This window comes from Oryza glaberrima, chromosome 10 (genome assembly GCF_000147395.1).
Source record: "Oryza glaberrima chromosome 10, OglaRS2, whole genome shotgun sequence".
Classification (NCBI taxonomy): domain Eukaryota; kingdom Viridiplantae; phylum Streptophyta; class Magnoliopsida; order Poales; family Poaceae; genus Oryza; species Oryza glaberrima.
In genome coordinates this window covers 12,729,385-12,755,419 of record NC_068335.1, presented here as the reverse complement: position 1 = coordinate 12,755,419, position 26,035 = coordinate 12,729,385, and the positions used below count along the sequence as shown (strand labels likewise).

The 26,035-nt window shown below is 42.0% G+C and overlaps 3 protein-coding genes across 4 annotated transcripts; 2 read left to right on the top strand and 1 right to left on the bottom strand.

The window, feature by feature from the left end:
- The first annotated feature begins 4,906 nt into the window (after positions 1-4,906).
- LOC127786042 (zinc finger CCCH domain-containing protein 62) lies at positions 4,907-9,654 on the top strand. The gene is made up of 10 exons (XM_052313367.1): positions 4,907-5,300; positions 5,516-5,589; positions 6,078-6,192; positions 6,314-6,372; positions 6,667-6,718; positions 6,830-6,941; positions 7,041-7,139; positions 7,217-7,344; positions 7,927-8,028; positions 8,235-9,654. Exons 1-10 carry the CDS (start codon positions 4,990-4,992, stop codon positions 9,292-9,294), a joined length of 2,112 nt encoding a protein of 703 aa, XP_052169327.1. The 5' UTR covers positions 4,907-4,989; the 3' UTR covers positions 9,295-9,654.
- Positions 9,655-10,229: 575 nt separating this feature from the next.
- Positions 10,230-14,016, top strand: LOC127786087 (putative F-box protein At3g52320). Of its 2 annotated transcripts, XR_008019900.1 has the most exons (3): positions 10,230-11,777; positions 11,870-11,948; positions 12,725-14,016. XR_008019900.1 is itself a non-coding variant. In XM_052313410.1 (2 exons), exon 1 carries the CDS (start codon positions 10,248-10,250, stop codon positions 11,733-11,735), a length of 1,488 nt encoding a protein of 495 aa, XP_052169370.1. In that variant the 5' UTR covers positions 10,230-10,247; the 3' UTR covers positions 11,736-11,777; positions 11,870-12,081. The 2 variants fall into 2 exon arrangements, 1 of the variants encoding a protein (XP_052169370.1); XM_052313410.1 differs by lacking the exon at positions 12,725-14,016 and having other exon boundaries at positions 11,870-12,081.
- A 70-nt stretch (positions 14,017-14,086) lies between these two features.
- LOC127786086 (protein PHYTOCHROME-DEPENDENT LATE-FLOWERING) lies at positions 14,087-22,170 on the bottom strand. Its single transcript, XM_052313409.1, has 12 exons — positions 21,927-22,170; positions 20,764-20,839; positions 20,620-20,684; positions 20,434-20,511; positions 19,364-19,444; positions 18,628-18,789; positions 18,176-18,274; positions 16,802-18,093; positions 16,313-16,536; positions 16,099-16,226; positions 15,964-16,002; positions 14,087-15,874 (listed from the first exon to the last, which is right to left on the bottom strand). The coding sequence occupies exons 1-12, from the start codon at positions 22,047-22,049 to the stop codon at positions 14,429-14,431; spliced, it is 3,813 nt and encodes a 1,270-aa protein (XP_052169369.1). The 5' UTR covers positions 22,050-22,170; the 3' UTR covers positions 14,087-14,428.
- Positions 22,171-26,035: the final 3,865 nt, after the last annotated feature.

Sequence of the window (26,035 nt, the reverse complement as noted above, 5' to 3'; positions counted from 1 at the left end):
TTTTCAAAATGCTAAACGATGTGTTTCATACGAAAACATTCTATACAAGAACTTGCTTTAGAATATCAAATAAATCTATTTTTAAAATTTTAATAATTAGAGCTTAATTAATCATGCGTTAGCTTTCTTTCTTTTGCGTGCTATAAAACTTATCTTCATCGTCATTAGAAAAAAAAAACACTACCTTAAAAAAAATGGCACGTTTGTGCACGCGAGCGTTCACTAGCTTTTTTTTAGCTTTGATACCCCCACTTCTCAGCCTACGGCTGGCCATGAACACACACAAGTTCACTGGGGCAACGTAGGTGGTTGGGCCTCCTGTCCTGTCTCTGCTGGCCCTAACCTTAGCCCCTTCAAGTTGGTGTCGGGCATATGCAAACAGGTTTCGGCAGCAGGGCTTTGCTGTGGGATAACATAAGGAATAAGTTCACTTTAGGTCCTTCAATTTGTCACTGAGTTTGAAATTCGTCCCTGCACCACAAAACAGAATACAACGCATCCCCAACTTACAAAACCATGCAAACGAGGTTCCTCGGCAGTATTGCATTTCTTTAACTAGGTTTTCATCCCACGTGATATTGACGTGGCGCTTACGCTGTAATTCGATTCGAAAAAATAATAAAACTTGTAGAACCCACATGTCAGTTACACACTCAAATAATAAAAAAAATAATGGGACCCCACATGTCATCCTCACTACTACCCTCTTCCTTCTATCCTCTTCCCTCTAAAGTGAACTTATTCCGTCACTGCATGGGAACGTGATGTTCTGGGCTGTGCCTCGGCCGACGCCAAAGCTTGTTGTGGCCTTGTGGGCTTGGACGGACACGACTCCTCTAGCAGTTTTGCTATATTTAAATTTTTTTTCATAGCCCTTTTCATTGCTAGCACGAGACATCACACCTTCTAGGCCGTGGATTCGGCACGTGGGTTGGCACGACACAGCTCGCTACAATGTTAGCCTTTAAATCTTTGTACAGATTAGCTTTACTGCAAGAGAAGTTGCGAGTTGGGCGAGAGACAGAGAAACTGAGATTCATGTCAAATAAGAATGTGTCCAAGGCATGGAAGAACGTTACTATGCCTGATGCTCTCTACCAAAAACAAAAAGAAGGAAAAGAGAGAGAGAGAGAGAGAGCGCATGCATATAGATTCTGTTTGGAATGAGATAATTTTTTCCCCTAGTGAATCCTAAGAAAAATTGAGTGAATATATTTTTATAATTCTAGTTCACCTGGCTAATATAAGGTAATTGCGTCTATATATGCGCCGTCGTCAGGTATGGAGATCCCTCCCGCTCCTAGCACGCTAATGGGCTCTAGATTTTACTAGTATAACGCCGTTGAAGCAGAGAAGAGAATCAAAAGTATAATTTGCGCCCTACGGCAATACACCACTAGCCAGATCGAAGGGGATCAAAGATGTAGAGCTACTCCTCTTCAAATCTTCCTCAATTCTCTTTAGTAGGAACTTCTGTGTGTGTCTTTGCTTCAATGCTCCCAACCCATCTCTCTCGTGTTCCGCACGCACGCTTTTTAAACTGCGAAACTGTATGTTTTTTGTAAAAAGTTTTTATACGAAAGTTGTTTAAAAAAGTTATATTGATCCATTTTCTTTTAAAAAAAAGCTAATACTATCTCCGCCCTAAAATATAACAACTTTTAGCCCTCAAAATTTATCCCAAATATAACAATTTCTCCACCAACATTCTCTTCCCAACCAATCACAACTCTCCACCATTCACTTTTCCCACCTACCACCACTACTTAATCAATCACAACCCTCCATCATTCACTTCTACCTACTTTCTTAATAATCGTGTCCAACTCTAAAAATGCTTATATTCTGTGACGGAGGGAGTACTTAATTAATCACGTGCTAATGGACCGCTTTGTTTTCCGTGTGCAGGAGATGGGTTCCCAACCCATAGAAAAGAACACAAGCTAAGAGTATCTCCAACAATCTACTTATTCCACTCTCCAAGTTAAATTACAGCGCTGCTATACATACGAATTATTTTTTACAATGGTTGTACGATCAAACGGATCCGTCTGTTGAATTTTTTTCATTTTTAAATTTTAATTTTTTAATATTTACAGAAATATGATAGCATCCAAAATATTGCCTCTGCCGTCCAAGTGGAGGGCGACAAGGTTTGCGCATTTTGCACTGAGATCCCTTGCCGCCCTCTACAAGGGCTGCAAGGGGGCAAATGCAATTATTGCCCCACCAAAAATGCATTTTTCTAGTTTCTTTTTTATCTTGCCTGTCCCTCACGTCACCCTGCCGCCCTTTCCAAAAGCGGCAGGGTCTACTTCTATAAATATTTTCGCCGGTACAAAATATTAAAAAATAAAAATTTAAAAATGAAAAAATTCTCCGTCAGTTGATCCCATATCCAAGCCCAAGCTCCCGACGTCCTGGCCTGCTATCTCATTGGCTTGCTTGGACAGCCAACCAAAGCAATTTTCTTTTCAATCATATCTTAAGCAATATTCTTCCTAATATCTTATTGTATAGTAATTGTAGCACTCAACATTGAATTTATTATGTGGCAGGGTTAAGCAAATTACACGTACAAATATGTTCCTTGCACCTTGGACAGTGATAGTGTCAACCCTAGTTTCATATTAAATTAAAAATAATGGCATATGTTTTGCAAAGGAAAATTTTAGATTAAATCCATAATAATAAAGAAAGCATTTCATGGCTATGAACATTGCCCAGGAAAAAAAAAGAGGGAGAATAATGTAAAAAAAGATGATTGTGAAGCTAAAGGAAATCAAGTAAATAAGATGGCATACCTTCGTCTTCGATGGCGTATGCTATTGGATTAGTTTCACACTTGCAGATTAGATCAGAACATGAAAGTCAGGTTTAGGGTTTGGAGTAGTGAACGTAAAGTCAGGTTTAGAGGTGAACTGGGCTTTAGGGTCCATAAGTACGCTTAGACTGCCGCGTGCGCCGTGCGCTCACGTTAGGTTCCCCTGCCGTCTGTGCCGTTGTGTCTTATCGTAACAAGATCATACAAAAAAATCGTATGTGTTGTATTTTCCGTTAAATTATAGCAATTTTTCTCAAATTTGTCCTCCAATAGACTGGCCAACAGGATGGTCAGCCTTCCCCTCCTCGGTGATCTTCTCGAGCACAACATCGCCTACTCAGTCTTGATGTCCTTGCAGCGCTCCCTAAACAATGAGGGAAAACAAGTAGCAGCATGCAGACTGAGCCCTCCTCTCAACTCCCTCTGGTTTCATTTTAATTGACGTTTTGGATAATGATACGGTCTACAAAATATATCTTTGACCTTATTTTTCTATTATAATATATACAATAAATAAATGTATGTTTAATTTTATTATAGTGCTTTGAAAGACAAATATATATATATATATATATATATATATATGTTGTTATAGTTTCTTTAAACTAAATATTTTTAAAGTTATTGATAGTTAAAGTTATGAAAGTTTGATCTTAATCTTGTCCAAAATATCAATTATTATAGAAGCGGAGGGAGTAGCTCACTCTCGTCGCCTGCTTCCGTGCAACCAAAATGATAGCATGAGTTGTGGCTCTAGCAAGGTCATGCATGCTAGTTTAGGAGGAGAAGAGGGTTAATTACCTCTTAGGTCTTATTCGGTTCGTATCTCCACCAAATAGATTGAGGGGCGGGGTTAGAGGTGAAATTGCAACCAATCCTCTCAGATCTCTTCTCATGATTAACTGAACAAATCCTTCTTGTTTTGTTAATGTACTTTGCTAAAAGTTGCTCACAATGCTGTGAATTGATGAATGTGTTATAGTGTGCCCTTCTTATAGTAAAATAACCACTACAACTCCTCTCTCTAAATCTACCCGAATCATCTCTTGCTGTTACTCTAACAAAGGACCATGGCATATTCTCTCTCCTATGAAGACGGGTCATTTGTCTAGCATAGGGATGAAAACGGATCGGATACGGACGGATAATGCTCATACCATATTCGTTTTCATATTTTTTACCGGATACGGAAACGAATACGGATAGCTCGAATATGGAAACAAATACGGATTATCTCGAATACGAATAAGAATCGAATATGATCGGACACGAATACGGAAACAAAATTTTCTCGGAACACGAAAACCAACTCAACTTCTAATAGAAACAAATATCAACATATATAATTAGCTCCTTTTATATAAAATATAGTATAATTTATAAATATTTTTTAAAAATTTAAATAATATTAAGAGTGTGGACTAGTGTTAAGAGATAAACTACTATTAAAATCTAAAAAAGTATCTTGAAGATTATAGAGTTATAAAGAAATGGGGTATGTCTTATGGCTTCTACGGATATCCGAATAGCACTGTTCACCGGATATCCGAATTACTATCCGTATCCGACGGAAACCCCGATACCATATCCGTATCCGTATCCGTATCCGGGAGAAAATATCCGTATTTGTATCCGTATCCGAACTATCCGAGAAATATCCGATCCCAAAGGTATCCGTATCCGTTTTTCTCCGGAGCGGACGGAAACTATCCGCTCCGTTTTCATCCCTAGTCTAGCATATGATACTACCCCTCCGTCCAAAAAAAATAAATATAGAACTGGATATGACATATGTCTAAATTCGTTGTACTAGGATGTGTCATATCCAGTACTAGATTGGTTTTTTATGGGACGGTTGGTAAAGATATATGGTTGTAAATGAAAATCTTTGACGGGTGAAATCACCTCTAAAAAATATATGTAATCCATCCATGGTGAAATCACCTCTAAAAAATTGTTTGTAGTGCCGGGCAGCTGCCACTGCAGCCCTGCTTGGCTCGCTTCTCAGCTGACCCAGCAAAGAGCAGACTGACGCCTATAAAATTCCCCAACCACGCAACACGCCAAAAATCTACCAAATTTTCAAAACTTCAAACCAATCCCAAGAATCCCGCGACCAACGGTCGACGACCCGAGGAGGAACCCCCGAACCCGCCACGCCATCCATGGCCGCCCCCGCCGCCGCCGACGACGACCACCGCGCCGCCCTGCCCCGTGAGGAGGACGACGGGGAGGAGGAGGAGGGATCGGAGGAGGAGGTGGAGAGCGACGACGAGGAGGAGGAGGAGGGGGAAGGATATGACTGGTCGGAGGAGGACGATCCCGAGGCCGCGAGCCTCGCCGGCATCTGCGACCCCGACGCGGGCTCCGACGACGACCCCACCTTCGACCCCGCCGCCGACGGTGACCTCGAGGTGGACGCCGTGCTGCGGTCCAGGATGGCCCGGATGTCACTCTCCTCCGCGCGCAAGGACAGGTTCGGTTCGGGCGCCCACCTCCCCTCTCTTCCCCCCCTTCCACACTGATGAATGATCTTGGGGGGCTTTGTCCAATTTCTGCGATCACAAATTGGGAATCGGGATTTGGTTTGCGAATTTGGGTTGGTTCTTCGCCTCCGTGAATCTCGCTTTTTTTTTTCCCGAAAGGGGTTGATTTAGGTTTTGGTTTTTGTACGAGTTTCGCAATTTTCAGGAAAGGATCGCGGATGCCGAAGATGGGGAAGGAGGAGATGGATCTTCTAGCCATGGTGGACAAGCTGATGCATGGTCAGTTCTTTCTTCGATTGCCATTGTGTGACTGTGATATCTCCAACAATGTGATGCAAACTGGTAACCGGGAGGGCCTGAAATTTTGCCTGCTAGTGTGATCTTGTGAAGAGTGTGACATGAGAGGAAAAAGAACGACTTAGCAAAAGTAAAAAAAAAATGTTTTGTTTTGTAACGCAATTTGAGATAACTGGGTAATGTGATACAATGTATGTTGTGCACGACTGGTTTCATTCTTTCTACTACTTCCAAAGAAATTTGATCAGTAGTACAATTTTAGAATCGTCATGTTTTAGCTCTTTCAGGTAAACCTTCATTTCTTAATGTAATTTTAAGCCGAAGCAGACAAATTGTTTGCAGAAACTGTATCTTAGCATTGCCACAGTTTCATGGGGTACATTATCGAAATAGTAAATTTCCATGTTGTTACTGGTCATCACATATTCTTATTGTTGATCATATGAGTGATGTGCTATTGCAATTCACAGATGGCCAGTTGGAGAAACTAAAGGTTTATGAATGCAAAGCATATTTGAGGATGCACAAGCTAAGATTGTCAGGCAACAAGGAAGTGCTCCTAACTCGCATCAGAGAACAAATTGAGTATGAACTATATCCTTTATGTAATCTGTCCTTCTTTATATGTTACTTGTCAACTTTGTTGATATTTTGTAATGCAAATGAACTGCTTTTGTTTGACCACTTTCTTGTGCTTCAAAACCAGGGTGAAAACTATGGGAGAGGTGAAGTATCCAGTGTCAAGTTTTGCTTTGAACTGTCAAGGTGATCAGTCTAACATTCATGCTATAGTTGCACAGTGATATGAATGACAAGAAAATTAGAAAGCTTTCTAAACTTGTTTCAGTTAATGGATAGTCCGTAGTTCATGTACTTAAGGTTGTCTGAAATAACACCGCCCACGTTGAAGTATAGTTCTGGTCTTCTGGTAGAGTTGTAGTTCTCGAATACATAATTTAATGGCATTTTCATTTGCAATACCTTTTTTTTTTCTTTCTACAGTTTGGACTGTTTAAGCTCTAACTTTTTGCCTTCTTATGCACCCCTTAAATATCATAGGTGATTCATGCAAAGGTGATGTTGTGGTCTTTGAGCAAAATATTTACAAAAGGTAATGGATATTAGGCAGAGTGTTAATTTACTGAAGTGATGGGCATGATTCTCCAATCACAATATTTATATATAATGTCCTTTTTACTTTGGCTGTTGATTATCACTGCAGGAAAAAAGGAGCTCCTCGTGGTGTCAAGGGTCATTTATGTGGTCAAAGGACAAATGCAGGTCGAATAATCAAAGAAAGCTATGGCACTAAGAAGCAACAGCACACGTTCACTGTAAATTCTTTACTTCTTTTTACCAGCATAAGTTTTTGCCTTAAGCTACAATAATCATCATAGACCGCTTAAAACCAACAGAGAAATATGCAAATGCAGATTGAGATTTTATGGAGTAGGGGGTACAAACCATGGCCTCCCCTCCATCCACTCCTCATAAAGGGTAGAAATCTCTACAAGGATAAGACCATGAGACAGGTGTGTTCTTAAAGGTTCATTTTGTCTTAGGGAAAGCAGGACTTAATTATTGAAGCTAATTTCTGTTACACTCATAGCCATGGCTTGATGAAGAGGAAAGAAACAGAGCCCTCCAAGAAAAACATGCAAGAGGGTATGTGGCACGTAAGACAAGGGAAGTCAGGATTAAGGACAAAGAGAATGAACGGATGAGGAGATTAAATAGGTAAGCCTATTAACTGTGACATGCGTTAGTGATGATTATAATATAAACCTTTGTCATGGTGTGTATGCATCTCAATGAATTCTTCTGTTCAAAAAACTATGGTAACAGGTCATATCATTTAAGGGCCAAAAGACAGAAAATATTCTGTTCAGAACCAGCATGAAAATTTGCTACTTTGAGGTCATCTCATCCTGCTTATGAAGTTTACATCCAGTCCATTGTTTAAACATTGGAAATAGATTCTGATTGGGAAGATGCAAGTAGACAGTAGACTAATTAGAAAGTTTGAGCTGATTCTAGATTTCTAGTTACAATGTGTTGGTCATGGTGCTAGGATATATCAAACATATGACTGATCAAGAAATCTAACTGCTTTTTTTTGGAGATCCCAGCCATGTGTCCTAATTTTCTACAGCACTTTCTCTGAAACTTAACTAAATTAGAATGGTAGCACATGCTATGATTTTTTCCTCTCGTCATTAGCATTATTTAATTATCTACTACATCTTAAATTTGTGATCAGAGTTCATATCATGGTAAAAGAAAACTTTTGACTTCTCAAAATGTTGTTATGATTAATAGGAACAAGGAAAACAAGAGCAAAGGACAGGACAACATGAATAAAAAATCATCTCAAGCGGTTTTTCCGCAACATACGGTGACTACGAATACTGTTCAGAAAAGGTACTTCTGAATGCTATCACTTTCTCATGTTAGAAAAAGTGTGATTTTGCTTCATTGTAGTATATTTTTTTGTCAGGATTACTGTTGTGCATTGCCATCTAAATATGAGATTTACATAGGAAAGAAAATGCATGCAGGGAATTCTCTGTTATTTTACATCTAAAATTATGCTGTCATTTCTCTAATGCGTGTCTTTCATGTACTAGAGCTGAGAAGATAATTCCTTCACTCCAACATGGTGAATCTGGGAACTCAAGTCAGCAACATTTATCATCAAAGCAAACTCCCACAGAGCAATTGCTCCATTACCTGCCGCAGTTCCCTCATCCTCAACAACACAACGAAGTGCTTCTCCAAAAGGGAACATCAAGAACTAGCACAACGCAGCTCATTAACCATCAGGCTCCTTCCCTCCAACATGCCGTAAAAGTGGAAACAACACAGCAGCAGCAGCAGCAGCAGCCGCCAAAATCAATCAAGCCTGCTCCTATACAGCAAAGTTCTGCATACCCACAGCAGTATCCCAAACATCAACACCACAATCAAGCGCTTCCGCGGGTTCCTCCTTCGCAAGAGCAAAGGGCTGCAGTATCCCAAACATCAGCTGCCAGACAAGATTTTACCAATCACCAGGCTCCTCCATCCAGACAACATGGAGGATCAGAGAACATGAGGCGGCAGGAGATATCTTCAAGACCTACTCCTACTCCTACTCCACAGCAAGCAGTCTCTTACACACAGCAGCAACCTCCTAATCATCAATACAGGAATGAAGCGTTTTGGCAGCAGGGCGGGACAAGTACTTCAAGAACAGGCTTCATGGATCGTCAGAGTAACAATTGGGGCTCTACAGACCATGATAAACCAGCCTTCCAGCCTTTCACTCAGAAGGCAAAGACATACCAACATGGTTCCAATTGCTCTGGTCATCACCAGGCTCTCGTTGATCGCGAAACACCGCATCAACCTCTCAGGTCAAGAAACCAGGATTACCATTGGGAGGACCAGAGTTATCATCACCAACAGAACCATCATAAGAATTATTATGGTCACAGGCAAATGTCTCAAGATCAGTATCATCACCAACAGAACCATCATCAGAATTACCATGGTCGCCAGGGAATGAACGGAAACCAGTACCATGACAGGCAGAATCATAACCAGAATCCCCAGAGGTTTCGACCATGGAAGCCATGCTTCATTTATCAACAACAGGGATGGTGCCCGTATGGGGAAAACTGCAAATTTATGCATGATTTGAGGTAGTAAACTTAAGTGCAATACTTTGATGCGATGCTTGACAATTGAGAGGGGAAAAACTATGTCTTTTGGGTGAGTAATCTGGTTGGACAAGCGAGTCAACCTGAGGTAGCAAGTAAAGCTTCAGAAAGCTACACGTTTTTTTGGTTTCTCACGCTCTTGTATAAGCTATCCAGCTGATTTATTTGCACAATCATGTGATGATTTGCAAATTTGCATACCGAAGCATGAATACCAGGCAAGGTTTCTTGCTTTCTTGGCCATGGTTTATGAATGGATTCTGAGATCGAACACTTTTATGCAGTGCAGTATTTGGAACGAGAACAACCTTTTTAATAAACGCTGTGTTTGTTAAGGGAAACTTTTGGCTGTCTTCATCGACTTAGGTCTCAATTTTCTAGAATGGTTCGTTTCTTCAGAAATCAACCTTTTAACCAGTGGCAGAGCCAGGATTTAATACCTGTGGGATCAATTACTAGTGGTTTATATTTAAGTGGGGTTATTTCTCTAATTTTTTTAAATTTATACATAAAAATTAAGGTTTATAGGGTGTTTTTTAAAAAGCTGTGGGATTAGCTAACCCACAGAAATGTCCTAAATCCACCACTGCTTTTAACCATCTCATAATCCCATGTGTACATGTTAATCTGCACTTAGGCAGCCGTGAAGGAAAAGCTCACATAAAAAAACTTAAAATATTTCATATCAACTATTAGATCACGAATTGTCAATCTTGATCAAATAGAAAATATAAGATGATGAGGCGAATTCGATGTTTTCATGTGAAACACCAATCTCGACCGTTGATCCCAGATCGGACGGCTGAAAAAGACGGGATCTCATCTGATTATTAATTATCACTTTATCAGTCTCCAACGTTTACCATTTCTACTTCGCATCGACTATTTTATAAATTTATTTATTTATTTATTATACTTCACTCCCTCCGTTCCGCGGCGATGGGGAGCTCGCCGGCGGCGGAGGCGGCGGCGGCGGTGGAGGAGCTGACGAGGCTGTACCGGGAGCTGCCGCGGAGGCCGAGCGCCGAGGAGGTGGAGGCGGCGGCGGCGGCGGTGCTGGCCTCAGAGGCGGAGGCCGAGGGCGCCGCCGCGCGCCTCGCCCGGGCGGAGGCCGCGGCGGCGGAGGGCGGCGTATCCGGGGAGCTCCTCGACTTGCTGAGGGAGGCGCGGGCGAACGCCGTTCTTCCGGCGATCGGCTTGCTGCGGCGGAGGAAGGAGGCGGAGATAGTGATGGAGGTGGAGAGGAGGTTCAAGGTGTTCGACGGATTGCTCGCGCGGGCGTCGCGGGTGGCGGAGGCGGGCGAGGAGAGGGTCGACTCCGCGCCGGCTGAGTCGGTGGAGGAGGACGTGAGGAGGACGCCGCGGGGATTCACCGGCGGCCTCGACGACGAGATGGTCCTGTGCGAGATCCTCGTGCGCCTCCCGGCGAGGTCCGTCCTCCGCTGCCGCGCCGTGTGCACCGCCTGGCGCCGCCTCACCTCCGACCCGGCCTTCCTCCGCGCCCACCACCACCGCCAGCGGGACCTCCCCCTCATCTACTTCCGCCGCGGCGGCAGCGACCGCGTCGGCGCCATCGACCTCCATGCCGCGCAGCTCCGCCCCGTCGTCGACCACACCTGGCCGCCACTCGGCTACACCGTCATCGCCTCCTGCGACGGCCTCCTGCTCCTCTCCTCCGGCCGCTTCTACATCTGCAACCCGGCCACCAATCACTGGGCCGAAATCCCGCAGCTCGTCGATGCCGATTTCTTGGGGCTTTACCCGCACAACCCCTCCGGTGAGTACCGGGTGCTGTATGGTGAATTCCATGGAGAAGAAGAGTGTGTCTACCACATCCTCACATTGGGCTCCGATGAACCAAGGTGCATCACAATGACAATGGGATCAGAGACTGTGGAGCAGCCATTGGCAAGGGAATTTCTGATGCATGCCCGTGGCGATCGGTCCGTGCTGGTGCGCGGCAACCTGCACTGGTATCTGAGGCACAGAGATGGAGGCTGCAAGATAATGGTGTTCGATACAGCGAGCGAGTCATTCCAGTGGATGCGCCACCCGGCGATTCCTGGTTGGGTGTCTTTGTTGGAGATGGATAGCACCCTTGTCTTCTCCGCGGTTGAATGTACGACGAGGATCGATCTTTGGGTGCTGCAGGACTATGAGAGGAGCACTTGGGCATGCAAGCACCGCATCGAATTGCCGATGGCGCAGATTAGGCAGTTCCCGGAGTGTAATCTTGAGCATCTTGGCTGGTCTGCGATGGTTGTTTCTGTGGAGGGGGATGTGCTGGTCAGATGCTCGAATCGGATTTTCCACTGTGATAGGAAGGGCAATGTGTTGGCTTCTTTCCAGTTTGATGGTCAGCTGCCAATGAATTGCTTGCATAGGCTCAAAGAAAATCTTGTTGTTCATCCATTCTTCCAGATGTAACATAATAATGGTGTCGGCCTACAGAATGATATAACTTTGAAGGTACGTCACCTGTCATTTTGAGCATTCGACCAAGATTGAGTTTGTCCTTCTATATAGAACCAATCGTAGTACTGACACTCATCATTTCCTAGGTGGCTTGCCAAATGCTGTCATGGTGCTCCTTCTGATGGTATTTGCTGGCCTTTGGACATTTTGTCTGATAATTACTAGGTTTGTTTGCATACAGCTTCCAAACATCATTTACATGTGTAGTAGACCTGGACTTACAATAAAATGGAGTTTTCCGTGTACCTGTGGTGATCTGCCGATATAAAAAGCTATAGGATATAGCACTTTTTTTATATTTGCTACTGTCTACCTTGTGTCTTTATGTACTCCAAAAATAAATTTGCTCGGCATATTCATTATGAAGTGTTATTGTGAGTTCTATTTTACCAAAAGCAGGAGCTTTAGAGTATTTGACCCTTGTATGGGATAGTAGAGGATTGAAAATGTTTACCAGGAAAATGAGAACGGAAGCAGAGCTGCCCTTATTCTAAGCATACAATTGCAAGCAAGCTGTATTTTGACATGGAGTTGAGAACTGAACCTCTTCAACTAGCTTAAGGGAAAACATTCCAAATATCATGAAAGGCACAGCCCCTTGCTGCAGAGTTGCCCTTATTCTAAGCATACAATTGCAAGCAAGCTGTATTTTGACATGGAGTTGTCTAAAATTCAGACAAACCAATGTGATAGAACAGTTATATATATATATTGACATGACACTTTGAACCGTCCTACTAATTATGTTGTCTAAATTTTAATAGCTACGTAGAGGATAGAGCTTTGGTTAACTGCATTAGATTGATGAATTTTCCTAGCAAAACTTGCTGCAACTTACCTGATTTTTATGACAATTCTCTTGTTCTAACTAAACATGAAAAGAAGAGCTCTTATATGTTAGAATCCTCTGATTCTTTTCTTTTTGAAAATGAAACTTGTAGTGCTTATGAAGATTGTTCGGACCAAGTCGTAAGATTGACAACCCAATAAGTAAGGACAGGGTAAACAGCCAAGATTGCCCTTTCAAGTGAAAGTCCATCACCTATTTAGAATCATCTTAGACATATGTTGAAGGGATACCCTTCGTCCCTTCCCTCAAGTAAGAGCTTTGAACATGCAAGTTTGGTTCCTTAGTGAGATGGCCTATCTTATTGATTTGTGCTATTTTGTTTTTAAAATGGATACATTTTGCTCAACATGGTGATCCTAACCCGGCTCTTTCATGCAAAGTTGTCATACATCCCATTATTGGGAATTGGAAATCAGAGTGGTCAGACGCAACAATGATTGAATTCATCAAAGGTCTTGGGAATATGTTTCCTCTCTCCTTATAGGAGTTATTTTCTTAATCAACTATGAGCATCTGGTCCGTATATATGATTTTGATTCCATGGAAATCGAATGGGACGCTCGTTTGAAAATGGAAATCGTTTGCAAAAATGAACTTTTATTTCATAAAGAACTGAAATGTGATAAAGCTCTAGAACCTGATGTGTGCGTATTTGCCAATCTGCCTGCTTTCTTATGGCATCACAGATCGTTATCAGCAAAGACAAGCTGCAGTTACCATTATAGATGAATTAAACAATCATGAATTTTATCTAGAATAAGCTCCTGCAGTCCTCCAATAGTATTTAATTTTAAGTAATCGCTTCATTCACTTATAGTAGAATAAGAAATCTCATGAAAGTATATAAGTGATAATGCCCTGCTCCAAAAACTCCATGTGAGTATGTCTTGGACTGTATTTTATTTATACGATCAAATCATGAAAAAGAAGGGGTAAATTTAGCTAGAAGAGTTATGCACTATGAATTGCTTCATATGTAATCCACTTATTTTGACTCCATTCAATTTTCTCCGGGTGTGCTGACCAAGGCTTCACTATTCCGGAACGCAATATCTTCTTCCAAGTTCCAAATGAAGCTGCTTTGTGAATCCCAGTACTTTTGGATTTATGGATTACATCTTGTCTAATGCATACATGCACAATAATTGTAAAAGCATGAATGTAATATGTAGAAGAAATAGCATTAATGTTTACACTCAAATGTCATAATTCAGGCTTCCAACATCACCTGGGAAATAATTGATACACTGTCATTTTTGGGCATTCTATGTTGCATGAACAGCACAGCACACTTCTATGACATTACACATACTTCTATGGCATCACATGAACTGCTATGAACAAGCCGTCTATTCTTCCACCAAAAACTGTGGTAATACCAATACAGAATATGTAGACAGCTCAACAAAACCGCAGTGTTATACCAGATTATTACAAGAAAAGCAAGGCAAAATTTCCACAATCAAATGAAGATACTTATTAATAAGCACCACGGTTACATAGCTATTACACAAACTTGATAATTAATTTAAACAAGAAAGTAGTCCCATTGAACAAAACTTTCATCAGTACCAATCCCCTAAAGGTACTAATTTCATTATCTAAAATCTACAACATCAGAAATCCCTGCGTAAGGCTGATCCTCCATAATATCTTCATCTATTGGCTATAACTTACAGGACACCTAACTTTAACATCATTTACCACAACAAATAAGAAAAAGTGCTGATCACTGCCGATATTTATACCTTGCATTATTTTGTATGTCCATCACAGAAACAATTATTTGCCGTCACTACATGCTCCCTGGACCTCCTTTATTGGCACCTTGCAACTGCTCCATTGGGGAGTTTGCGATGCTGTTGACCGACCCATGGGTCTGTGAGCTGAGCTGCGGGCTAGGAGGAGGGCCTGGTGTGGCTACGTGGTTGATAACATTGTTATTCACTTGCTGCATGGTGCCTGAGCTCAGCTGTGGACTCATCGCGGCCATTTGCTGTGGGCTTATTTGCTGATGCTGTGACATCACCAATGACTGCTGCGAACCAGCAGGTGAGCCCACCTGTGCCGCCTGCTGTAATGGAGAGCCCATTTGTTGTTGCTGCTGCTGAATTTGCTGCTGCTGCTGCTGCTGTTGCTGTTGCTGCTGCTGGATTTGCTGTTGTTGTTGTTGCTGCTGCTGTTGTTGGAGTTGCTGCAGTTGCTGCTGCTGCAGCGGGTTCTGTTGGAACTGTTGCTGGAGTTGCATTTGCTGTTGCGGAGTCAACGGGTAATTACTGCCTGGCATCTTTGGTGGACCCATCATGGCCCGCTGCAAAGGGGTAATGTTGCTTCTGTTTAGCTGATTCATCATGGACAAATTGGCAGAACCAGGAAGAATCGGAGAACTGCTCCCAGGCATTCCGACCATGCTAGTCTGGGGGTAAATGCCTGCTGCTCTTTGCTGCTGTATCAACCCCATTCGCATCTTGGCAATAGCAGCATGTGTCATACCTGGACGAATCCCAGGTGCAGAGAGACTGGATACCATTCCAAGGCTCATCTGATTGGGGTTGTTCCCTAAGCCTGACATGTTTCCCATTGGGGACGACATTGGCCGCACATTGCCCATTCCCATAACATTTCCAATATTGTTGAGGCCAACAACATTGTTAACCATATTACCCATGTTGGCAGGCGAGCCGAGGCCCATCATCATTTTCCTCGACTGTTGCTGCTGCTGCATCATCTGAAGCTGCACAGAATTAGGAGCGACCTTGTTACCCATGTGGCTTGAGGCCATCGGAAGATTGGAGCCAGTATTCCCCAGCATCTGAGATAATGGGTTCGTTGGTAGAAGTTGAGGTCTCTGCATCTGGTTGAGAGGAAGAGATGCTGGTTGCTGCAGTTGTGCTTGTGCATTTTGCTGCAGCTGCGGCGGCTGCTGTTGCTGCTGCTGAATCAAATTCTGGTCAAGCTGTTGACTCCTCGGAGGCATGTTTGCCCCCTGCATGTATCCTTGCTGCATTAACGCTTGGTTATTCACAGATGGAAGCATCCTATTGGCAGGGTGTTGTTGTAAAGGGGTTCCAGGTGTCATATTTGCATGAGCTGCAGCATTTAGCTGATGGCTAATACCACCTTCTTGTTTCACATCATTTACCGTGTTGTCTGGTAAAATTCCTGATAATGCACTGAGGTTACCAGGAGGGGTGCTAAGCGCAACTTGATCGTCTGCCTTGGTATGGCCTTCTCGGTCCATCTAGGGTCAAGGGTTTAAAAAGATTGAAAAATTCAGACCGTTGCCTTAGTTATTTATTTTTATCAGATAGTTAGGGATCTGTAACTTACCCGGATAATAAGTTGCTTCGCAAGCAGATCAGCGTGGTACTGACAAAACAAGCAATCATAAAGTTAGGTACAGAAAAATAGCATAGAAAAAAAAAACTGTATGGTACAATGTTCAGTTCTTGTATTGATGCATACCTTGGTGGGCAATATCAGTGTACACTCATATGAGTTCTGATTGTCAAAATCTTCTGGATCTCCATATTGCATCGCCACTGTTCCATCATGCTTCTCCTTGAAAATGATACGGAATGGCTTTGTAGGGCCTGCAGTACAGATCAGGCAAATTAGAGGTATATAACACGTCACTTTTTCGGTAACACTTTTTGTATATTATTGTAGTAAAACATACCTTGGTACATGCGGTTGTTGACCACAAAGTTTAGTATTCTAGTCTTAAAGGAATTCATTGTTCCACCCAACATAGAGTTACAAAGAGGTTTTATTTCATCTCTAAAATCTTCAGCATGAAAGCAATTGGAGAGAACTGTAGCAACTTTCTCTTGGCTTGCATTGATAATTGGTTTTCTCTGAGGTATATTGTCAACTTTGTTCTTCTTGCTGTGCAGCTTGCACCTGAGAAAAACATGACAATCATGAACTTTAGCTGCAATGTAAAATGATGCTATAACCAAAAGAAATTATAACAATTCAACGGCAAGGACATAAAAGGATTTTAGATCTTGTATAATCATTAATCGAGTTTCTGTTTCAGCTATGAACTGCTCTATGCAATAGTAAATAGACTGCACACTTCTACATAAAACACCGAAAACAAAAGAAAAGGTCAACAATAACCAATAACTTGTGTTAACAGATGCTGTAAATCTTTATTCTATACCTTTGAGATATGGCATCAATTTTGACAAATCTCTCAAGGATTGCTTGATCACCCATAGGTGCAGTCCCAATTGATGGGCTGCTAGCATTCAGTACAGCATGCATGTTTGAAACACTGGCTGGAGACCCTACACCACTCACAGGCGGTTGAGTTTTGGGAACAGAATTTGATTTTCTCTTTGAAGGAGCAACTGAAGGCTGCTGCATCCGGTGCATTGAATCACTAGGGCTAGAAGCAACAGGGGGATAGCCCACTACTGCAGGATTGGAATTTGCAGGGAACTTGTCTTTCTGTGATCCCATTACAGCAGATGTCACAGCAGCGCCAAACTGGGCACTCATTGAACTGCTTGATATCTCCCCAGATTTTGAGGAGACTGGAGACTGAACCATTGGTACAGAAGAGACACGAGAAGTAGCAGCTATCTTCCTTCTCTGAAGCATTTCTTCTTTCTTCAAGTCCTTCTCACCTGAAAAACGAGGATTCTGCCACTGTTGCATGTTTCGTGGGCCTGCTTGCTGTGACAAATGTGGGGCCTGAGGTTGTTGTTGATCCAGCACAGAATTTTCAGGTGCCATAGCTTGCAAGGTGTCTTTTGACTTGTCCATGCCATCCATCTGCTCTTGCTTAGCTCCATATCTCATACCTAGCTGGTTTGAATAAATGGAAGCTGGTTCTTGCACATGAGGATGAGTATATCTCTGCCCAACCGAAGCAGCATACTGCATGCCCTTGACATCTAATTGCTGCAGCTGTTGATTCTTCCACTGCATCTCCTGCCCACCAAGTCCAGCTGGCTGATGCCTTGTTTGCTGCTGCTGCTGCTGCATATCATCAACACTGACCGTTGTTTTTACTCTCTTAGGGTCTTGTAGTGGGGCATCTGCCATTTCTCTCTTCACAGATAAAAGGCCATTGGTTGTCTCATTGTAAGCCATCAAGTTTTGTGGAGATGAAATGCTTGAATTGATTCCAGCATAGTTCATAGGAGTCCCTGCCCCACGATCATTACCAATAGCAGGATAATTGACAGTTTGCTGGATACCGGTTTGGGACAGCATTGAAAAATTAGCTGGTCTAAATGTCTGAGAGCCACCTGACATATTTTGGATGGCAGTGTTATCAAGGCCTTGATGAACAGCATTGCCACCTGAAATACCCATCTCATCTGATTTCATATTTTCAGAAACCCTGTCTATGCACACCTTTTTGCCATGAGACATGTTATTGGATGTGACAACAACTTCAGGATTCTGCCTTAGCCTTCTCTTTTTTCCAATACCAAGGTTCAGCTGCAAGATATGTAAGACACTTAGTTTGAACAGAGGTATTATACCTCCAGTACCAGTTATTTCTGGTTTCTAAGCGTTGTACCTTATGAGGAACAGGATCCTGACAAAGTCGGTCCAACTTAGGAGTAGGATCTAAACAAAGTGCTGGTTGTAGAACTTTCACAATCCGTGCCTCAGCTTCCTACAAAAATAAACGTGGCACCATAAAAGATATGTTTCAGATAAACAGATTAGATTAAGTTATATTCCAGATCCTTCTTTTGAATAACTTTACGTGGGTACTTGACTCTACATCCATTTTGCCATGTTCCATTGCCATAAGTTGTTGGTGATGAATCAGTTTGAACAAAAGTAACTAGGCAGTACCAACTTTCATAAAAAACTCATGGGCTCACATACCCAGTTTTCAGTTCAGAGATTCAAATATTTTATATTAAATGCATGGTTTATAGTTATTTTATATTAAAAGAAAAGAAAAACACAAGCATAAGTCAATCCATTTTCAGAATAAAACAAAGGAAACAATATACTTACCATGAAATCTCGGTAACTCCAGGAATCATCAGATAGCCGAGGAATGTCCCTTACAACATTTTCAAAAGTCATTTGCAGCCTCACTTTATTCACAACAGGTAGTCCTAGCTCAGCAGATGGTGCAGGTGCTTGATTGGAAGCATGCTTTCGATAATCACGTATCTAGAAAGAAAAACACTTCTTTGTGTCAGTGAGCACATTAGAAAGCAAGTATTGCAAACCAACAATCACTCATATCTTAAGAAACCGGGCACCAGTTAGTTTAGATATTGAGCATTTGCGCACAAGATTCATGTGGTTTCAGAATATGATTTGATTTGTTTTGTGGGAATTAGTTTTAATTTCTGCATTACTACTTGTGTTCTAGCCCCAAGTTGTTTGGAGTTTTCCGAAACAAATGGTGGATGGTTTAAGATGTAAACTGGTCATATGAGCAAAAGAACAACAAATGACATTATGTAGCATAAGGACCACTTAATTATTACAGAATAGTTGTTTTAGTAATTGCCATTAGATACATAACTTCTATGGTAAATTGGCCTGTGAAAAGGGTATGCAATCTTCTAGACAATTTATTATCTCTATCATATAGGAAAATATATACTAGCTGTAACTGGGAATATAGAACATAAAGCAAAATAAATCAGTATAAGGCTTGTGATAAGATTTTTCAACAATCCTTTGCCTTACATACATTAATTACATATCATGCCTCAAGTCTGATAAAATAACCAACCTCACAGATGACTGATCCATTGTAGTACTTGCTTGGTATCTCATCAAGTATATCTTCAGGCAGTCTCCCAGATTCAATTGCCTGCAGGTGATGAAGCAAAACGGCTTATTAAAATGTATTGGCATTAATCGTGATCAACATGGCATAACTGTTTCCAGTGATTTTAGCAAGCAAAAAGGAGAAAATTGATCAATCCATTAGAACAAAACAAGTAGCATTGCTGTTATTTTGTCCACGAACCCATTGTTGAGAAACACTGACACAAATTGCCAATTAATATGACGATAATCAGCTAAAATAAAAGTTCGTAAAAATCCATAATCACAGCATCTAACACAAGTTTATATTGGGATATGTGATTTGTTCTTACATTAATACATTCTGGTTTGAAAGGTAGAAGAATAGATTAATTTACTGAAATCCATAACTGTAAAGACACATGGTATTGAACCAAGAAGCAGTATAAATGGATGAATAAAACTTAGCTTTCAAGTTTACTCAATGACATCGATTATAAACTCAACAAGAAATTTGTCCAAGCCTGGGCAAGCTTCTAAGCTAGAGCTTGGATTGGCAAGTTGAAGCTACTCAAAGCTTATGCACAAAATCATGCTTAAAGCAGTCATGCATTATTCAATGAAAATGCATGATCACATACAGTATAGGTGTATCGTTGGAAAAAGCGATAAGATAACAATTACTAGATTAATGTCTGCATTAGATAGAAAAGTAAAGTGTTGCATTATCAAGAAAACTAAATAAAGGTTATTGTCTTTCAAATTGTTTCTGCCCACGCCATTTATGTACAAATACTCATGATATTAATCTATTCTCCTCTTTCATCAGTAACAATAAGACAGCGAAGGCTGGTGAATCAGTAAATATGCAGGCAAATTGATGTATCGTATACATTGAAAATCACATGGTTAAATTTCATGGACATCTCATACATGCAACCTCAAAGCGTTCCATCCAATAACCCACCATTGAAAGAATCTTGATCAAATAGAAAAGACCATCTGACATAGGCTACCAGATGTAGAACTACAAAAGAAATACAACATACTTACAGAAAACAATTTTTCAGACGCCTTGTCATAGGGATGAAGTGTTTTTCCATCCTGTATTGATGGCTGGCAAGGATCCATCTGAATAAAAAGGAATTTAGATTAAAATAACATATTTCTGTTGAACCTCCATATGATGAAATAGTAATTTTATAATTCACTACAGAAAATTATAGTTGGGGAACACACCGCTGCTGACTTTGCAATGAGATAGCCTCTATCATACAGACTGAAAGTGAAGGAAACCTCGTGCTCTGCACACAATGTTGACCATTTAGTATCAAATGTAGATAAACAGAATGATTTTGGATAAACATTTTTGATTGACAATACCTGGCAAAATTATCCTAGAGCATGCTGGTGAAATCGTGATGCCATTGGCATCACTAGCTCTTTCAACAACACCATCCTACATAAAGAGCACATGTCAGCATTTCATGGTAGATAGGAAAAATGATTCTTAAGGCAAGAAAGTTGCATACTAAAATTATGCAACAAAACAAAAACCATAAAAATAATCTCCAGCCGGACAAAATTCGAAACAAACAAGATATATCACAAACTGAGGCCTTCCTAATTTTTAGGAAGCCAAGTTGAGCTAAGGAAACACCAGGGATCAAAATTTGAATTGTCTACTGCCCAGTGAAAATGGAACGGTAAGTGTGTTGGTGTCACACCTAGAACTTAGCCTTCATCATCACATTACTTAAAATGATTAACCTCAAAAGTCTAGATGTATCCACCAGAATACCAGATGGATTATATGATCCTACGACAACTAACCAATGTGGAAACTGGAAAGAAATCATATTTGTATTCAAATGAGAAGGGATTTTAACATGCTTAATTGTGCATTTTTTTTCAAGACCAAATCCTCCCAAACTACATAATAAACCACAAGTCCAATAAATATCCATGGTCAACAATGTTAGGATCTAGGATGAAACAGAAAAATAGTAAACAAAAAAGAAGGATTATTTAGTCCTTATCACTGACATGCTATTGCCCTCTAAATCCATTAACCCTAAAGATCAAGCTTCCGTGTAAATGCTTCCGAAGAAACACGAAAATATTTCGATTTTTTTCTCACAAACTGCTTTGAACTCGAGAAAAATTTAAACCAATTCGCAACCAAAGAGCACTCCAGATACAATCTCTAACGCGTAATTTCACTTTCAAACCAATCCATTCAGGGTAGGAGAAAAAAAACCACAATTTGGAGTGTAAAATCCTCTACTCGGGACCAAAAGCACGAGGTTTCGAGTCAAAAATCGCCGGAAAAACCCGACCTTTCCGCGACGACGACGACAACAATCACACACAACCCAAATGGGCGCAAATTCGCCACGAGATACCAACCAAATTTCGAAATTTTGTTTAACCCCCAACTCTTCCACCCACAAAAAGCCCCCAGATCGCCGGCGCCCCAACGCCTCCGCCGACCATGTATCGACCAAAACCCACCCGAGCAAGCAACCAGAAACCCTCCTCCTCACCTCGCGCTTCGCCTCCTTCTCGGCCGCCTTCTCCGCCGCGACCGCCGCCGGCGCCGGGGCGGCCACCCGCGCGGCGGGGTGGACCCGGACGCCCACCTTGGACAGCTTGAACGAGATCCCCATCTCCGCGCGCCCCGAGGGGGCTCACCTCACGTCCTCCCACCCCGCCCGCCGCCGCCACCGAGGGTTCCCCCCCTACGCGTCTCTCCGCCACCGCCGCCGCCGCCGCCGCCGACGACGAGCTCTCGTCGGGGGAGTTAGAGAGAGAGAGAGAGAGAGAAGAGGTGATGAGCTCGGTGTACGGGTCACCTATGTAGAGAGAGGAGCGGTTTGGGCGCGGGGGACGTGTCACTGACAGGTGGGGCCCCGACGCGGGCGGACGAGTCGGATTGGTGTACGGTGTACGGGGGTGGTGTGGTGCGGCCGGTCCATGGGAATTGGGAAGGGATGTGCGTGGACGTGGTTCACGGTGGAACTTTGGTTTGGAACCGATCGATCCGATGTGTCCAAAGGCGGCCCAACCCAACCTCCGATCGAGATTTTCTGCGGCGCAGATGCACAGTACTCCTACGCTACTACTCGCTCACTGATACATGGTCCAAGGGTTTATGCGACACATGTCATTTGATTATTAGTATATTCCATCTCAAAATGCTTTGTGTACATTTGCTTTAATAAATGTAAATTAATCGCTCTTTTTAGAAAAATATAATTGTCAAAAACCAACTAGTTGACAATATATATCATTAGCATTACACCATGACATGTTTTATACATTCATATATGGTGGATAGTACTAACCAGTTCAAATTCATTGACATAAGAAAGGACCCACCTTTTTCATGTAGCTATATAGAAGAGCTTAATGCATCTTTAAATTCCATCGCACATATTTTGTAGTATGCATGCCTAATGTTCCTTTGTTTTCGTGAACTATGTAATGTGCGGGACAAATATATCTAGTGTAGTATTTGCTACGAGGCATACATTCTCCTATGGATTGTGGGGTCCACTTTGGCTAGTTGGGCATTAGATTTGGGATGGATGGTATGAATTAATTCCTCCTTACAACTATTGACACGTCCAATTATTAAGGAATAATAATTATTATTAATCGTACATTAAATAAACAGAAAAACAAGGTAGGATTATTCATCTCCTCTCTATCTTCTCTTTCAGGTCTTTTGGAAGCTGACCAAGTTAGCCAAACACTTTTGAAACAACCTTCACCTCCTATATAAGCTAGCTTTCACTAAAACTGGAGTTTGAAACTGGGATATAGAAGATAGAGCCATACCAAATAGTCGCTTAAAAGGAGGAAGAGGGGTCAGAGAAGGAGGTATGATTTTTTTTTCCTCTTAGTGAAGGGTTAGGGGATACATATTCTTTTGCAGTACTGCATTTTAGAATGGAAGTAGCTATATTTATGGCGTTATATTTTTCACCAAAAAATAGTCAGCATGTATTTACATTGTAAGTCCCAAGATTACATAGTAATTACATGTGTAAGTGGTGTGTAAATGAGATGTAAGTGGGATGTAATTAACAGTGGCGAATCTAATGAAAATTAAGGTGGGGCTTATGAAAAACTACTACAAACATATCTACCAGTCTATCACCAATCAAAACATCAAACTTGTACCTAAAACGAAAGAAAACAAACTTCACTGTGAAAATGTAACAAATCTACAAGGCTCTAGTATGTTGCCATCGGCCGTGTGTTTTCTCACCTGACCCAAACTACTGTTAGCTGACTAGAGGACATATCAATGCCCAAGACGGCGTCAGGATCTTCTCAATCCTCCCGCTGCATCCATGCTCTTTCTACTTCATACCCTTCTTTGATGAGATTTGCCTAATTAATTGACCCTGGAGTAGAGAAATACATTAGGCATTAATGTGAATGGAGCTGGGGCTTAAGCCCCAAGCCCCCAACTAGCCCCAACGGTAGATTCGCCCCTGGTAATTAACTTCGTTAGTCATCTCTAATAATTACACTTAATTAACACATTACCTGATAGAAAAGACGTGCACATATAGGTCTGTAGTGTTAGTTTTAGAGCCTGTTTGGCACAGCTCCAGCTCCAGCTCTACCCCTCCTGGAGCTGGAGTTCAACCAAACAGTTTCAGCTCCACCAAAACTTGGAGTGGAGCTGGGTGGAGCTCTCTCACAAAATGAACTAGAGTTGTGGAGCTGGGTTTAGGCAGCTCCACAACTCCACTCCAGACCCAACTCCTGGAGCTAAATTTAGGAGTTAGAGCTGTACCAAACAGACCCTTAGGGTGAGCTTCTTTCTCTCACTCATTCGATGTTTGAGCGATAATCTACTCTTGATCACTAATACATCGATGATAGATTGCAGGTAGCCAGCGCGGATCGTGAACCACGCATACACAAACATAATATTCAGCACTAATCTAAAGCAAAATCGAAGGGCTGAAAACTCGACTGTAATCAACGAGATTTTGTGGCGACACAAATATAAAAAAAACTGTTTTGAGATTGATGAACAAGAGGTGCATAGCAAACTTTCTATGTGGTATACACGTTGAAGAACAACATGGAGTCATAGGAGAGGTTGTGTGTCCCGTAGCTAGGCTCTACCCCATAGGCCATGCAACTATGCAATACTGTCAGGGTTACTAAAGCTGAACCCAGGGAAGTATACTTTTGGAGTACCATCGGGGAAGTTACTTGGTTTTCTTGTCTCCGGACGAGGAATTGAAGCAAACCTTGAGAAGATCAAGGCCATCGAGAACATGAAGTCATCCACAAAACTCAAAGAAGTTCAGAAGTTGACAAAATGCATAGCAACACTAAGTTGATTCGTTGCCAGTATGGGAGAACGAGAACTGTCTTTCTTCGCTTTACTTAAAAAGTAGGACAAATTTGAATGGACGCAGGATGCCGAGAACGCGTTTATCGCGCTCAAACGGTACTTGTCCAACCCCCTGTACTAGTTGTCTGTCAACCAGTGGAAGAGCTATTCCTTTATATTGCCGCCACACCTTATTCTGTTAGTACCGTCATAGTTGTCGAGAGGGACAAAGTACAACACCCCATATACTATGTCAGCGAGGCCCTCCACGACGCCAAAACCCAATATCCCCAAATACAGAAGCTGCTCTACGCTGTGATTATGACATCATGGAAACCGCTTCACTACTTCTAGGCCCACAAAGTCACGGTCATCTCTTCTTTCCCCCTATGCGAGGTGGTCAGGAACAAAGATGTTGTAGGACGCATTGCCAAGTGGGTCATCAAGCTCAGCTAATTTGATGTCCACTTCGTTCTGAGAACAGCTATCAAGTTCCAGGTTCTCGCAGATTTTGTTACCGACTGGACTATTCCTAATAACAGTATAGCTGATCAGACAGATAACGAGACATGGAAAAATGACCTTCGATAGAGCACTCAACAGCTAAGGAGCAGGGGCAGGATTTATTCTGACATCTCTAACTGGAGATCGGTTCAGACATGCAATACACCTCAATTTTCGAGCAACCAATAACATCGCAAAGTACGAAGGGCTACCATCCGGGTTACGAGCCGCCGTAGCACTCGGAGTAAAGCGATTAATTGTGAAAGGGGACTCAGAGTTGGTCGCCAATCAAGTGCACAAGGACTACAAATGCTCCAACCCCGAGTTAGCCAAATACCTCACCGATGTCAGGAAGCTGGAGCGAAAGTTTGACGGTGTCGAAATTTGGCATCAAAGATAAGCCTAGACAGGGGATACCCACATACCATATTCTGAGGGTATTGGGACATATACCTTCTCGACGTTAGAGATCATAAGATAAGCCCCGTTGAAGTTACAATATCCCCAGAAGGCCCGCCACTATCGACATCAGAGATAAGCCCCATCGAAGTTCGGTATACCACATAAAGAAAGCACGTTCCGAACCACTTATCATCTCTTAAGGTGTGAATTAACCACACATTTTACAATGTCCAATTTTGATCTTATTCACAAGACTATTATACACTTTTTTGAAGTTATGTGAAGAAAGGACTCTAGAAGCTTCACTTGCAGCGTCATGCAACTTGGTGGTCTAGTGTGGCCAAGAGTGGACCCCTAGGACCATGAGAGAAATGTGCATTTTGT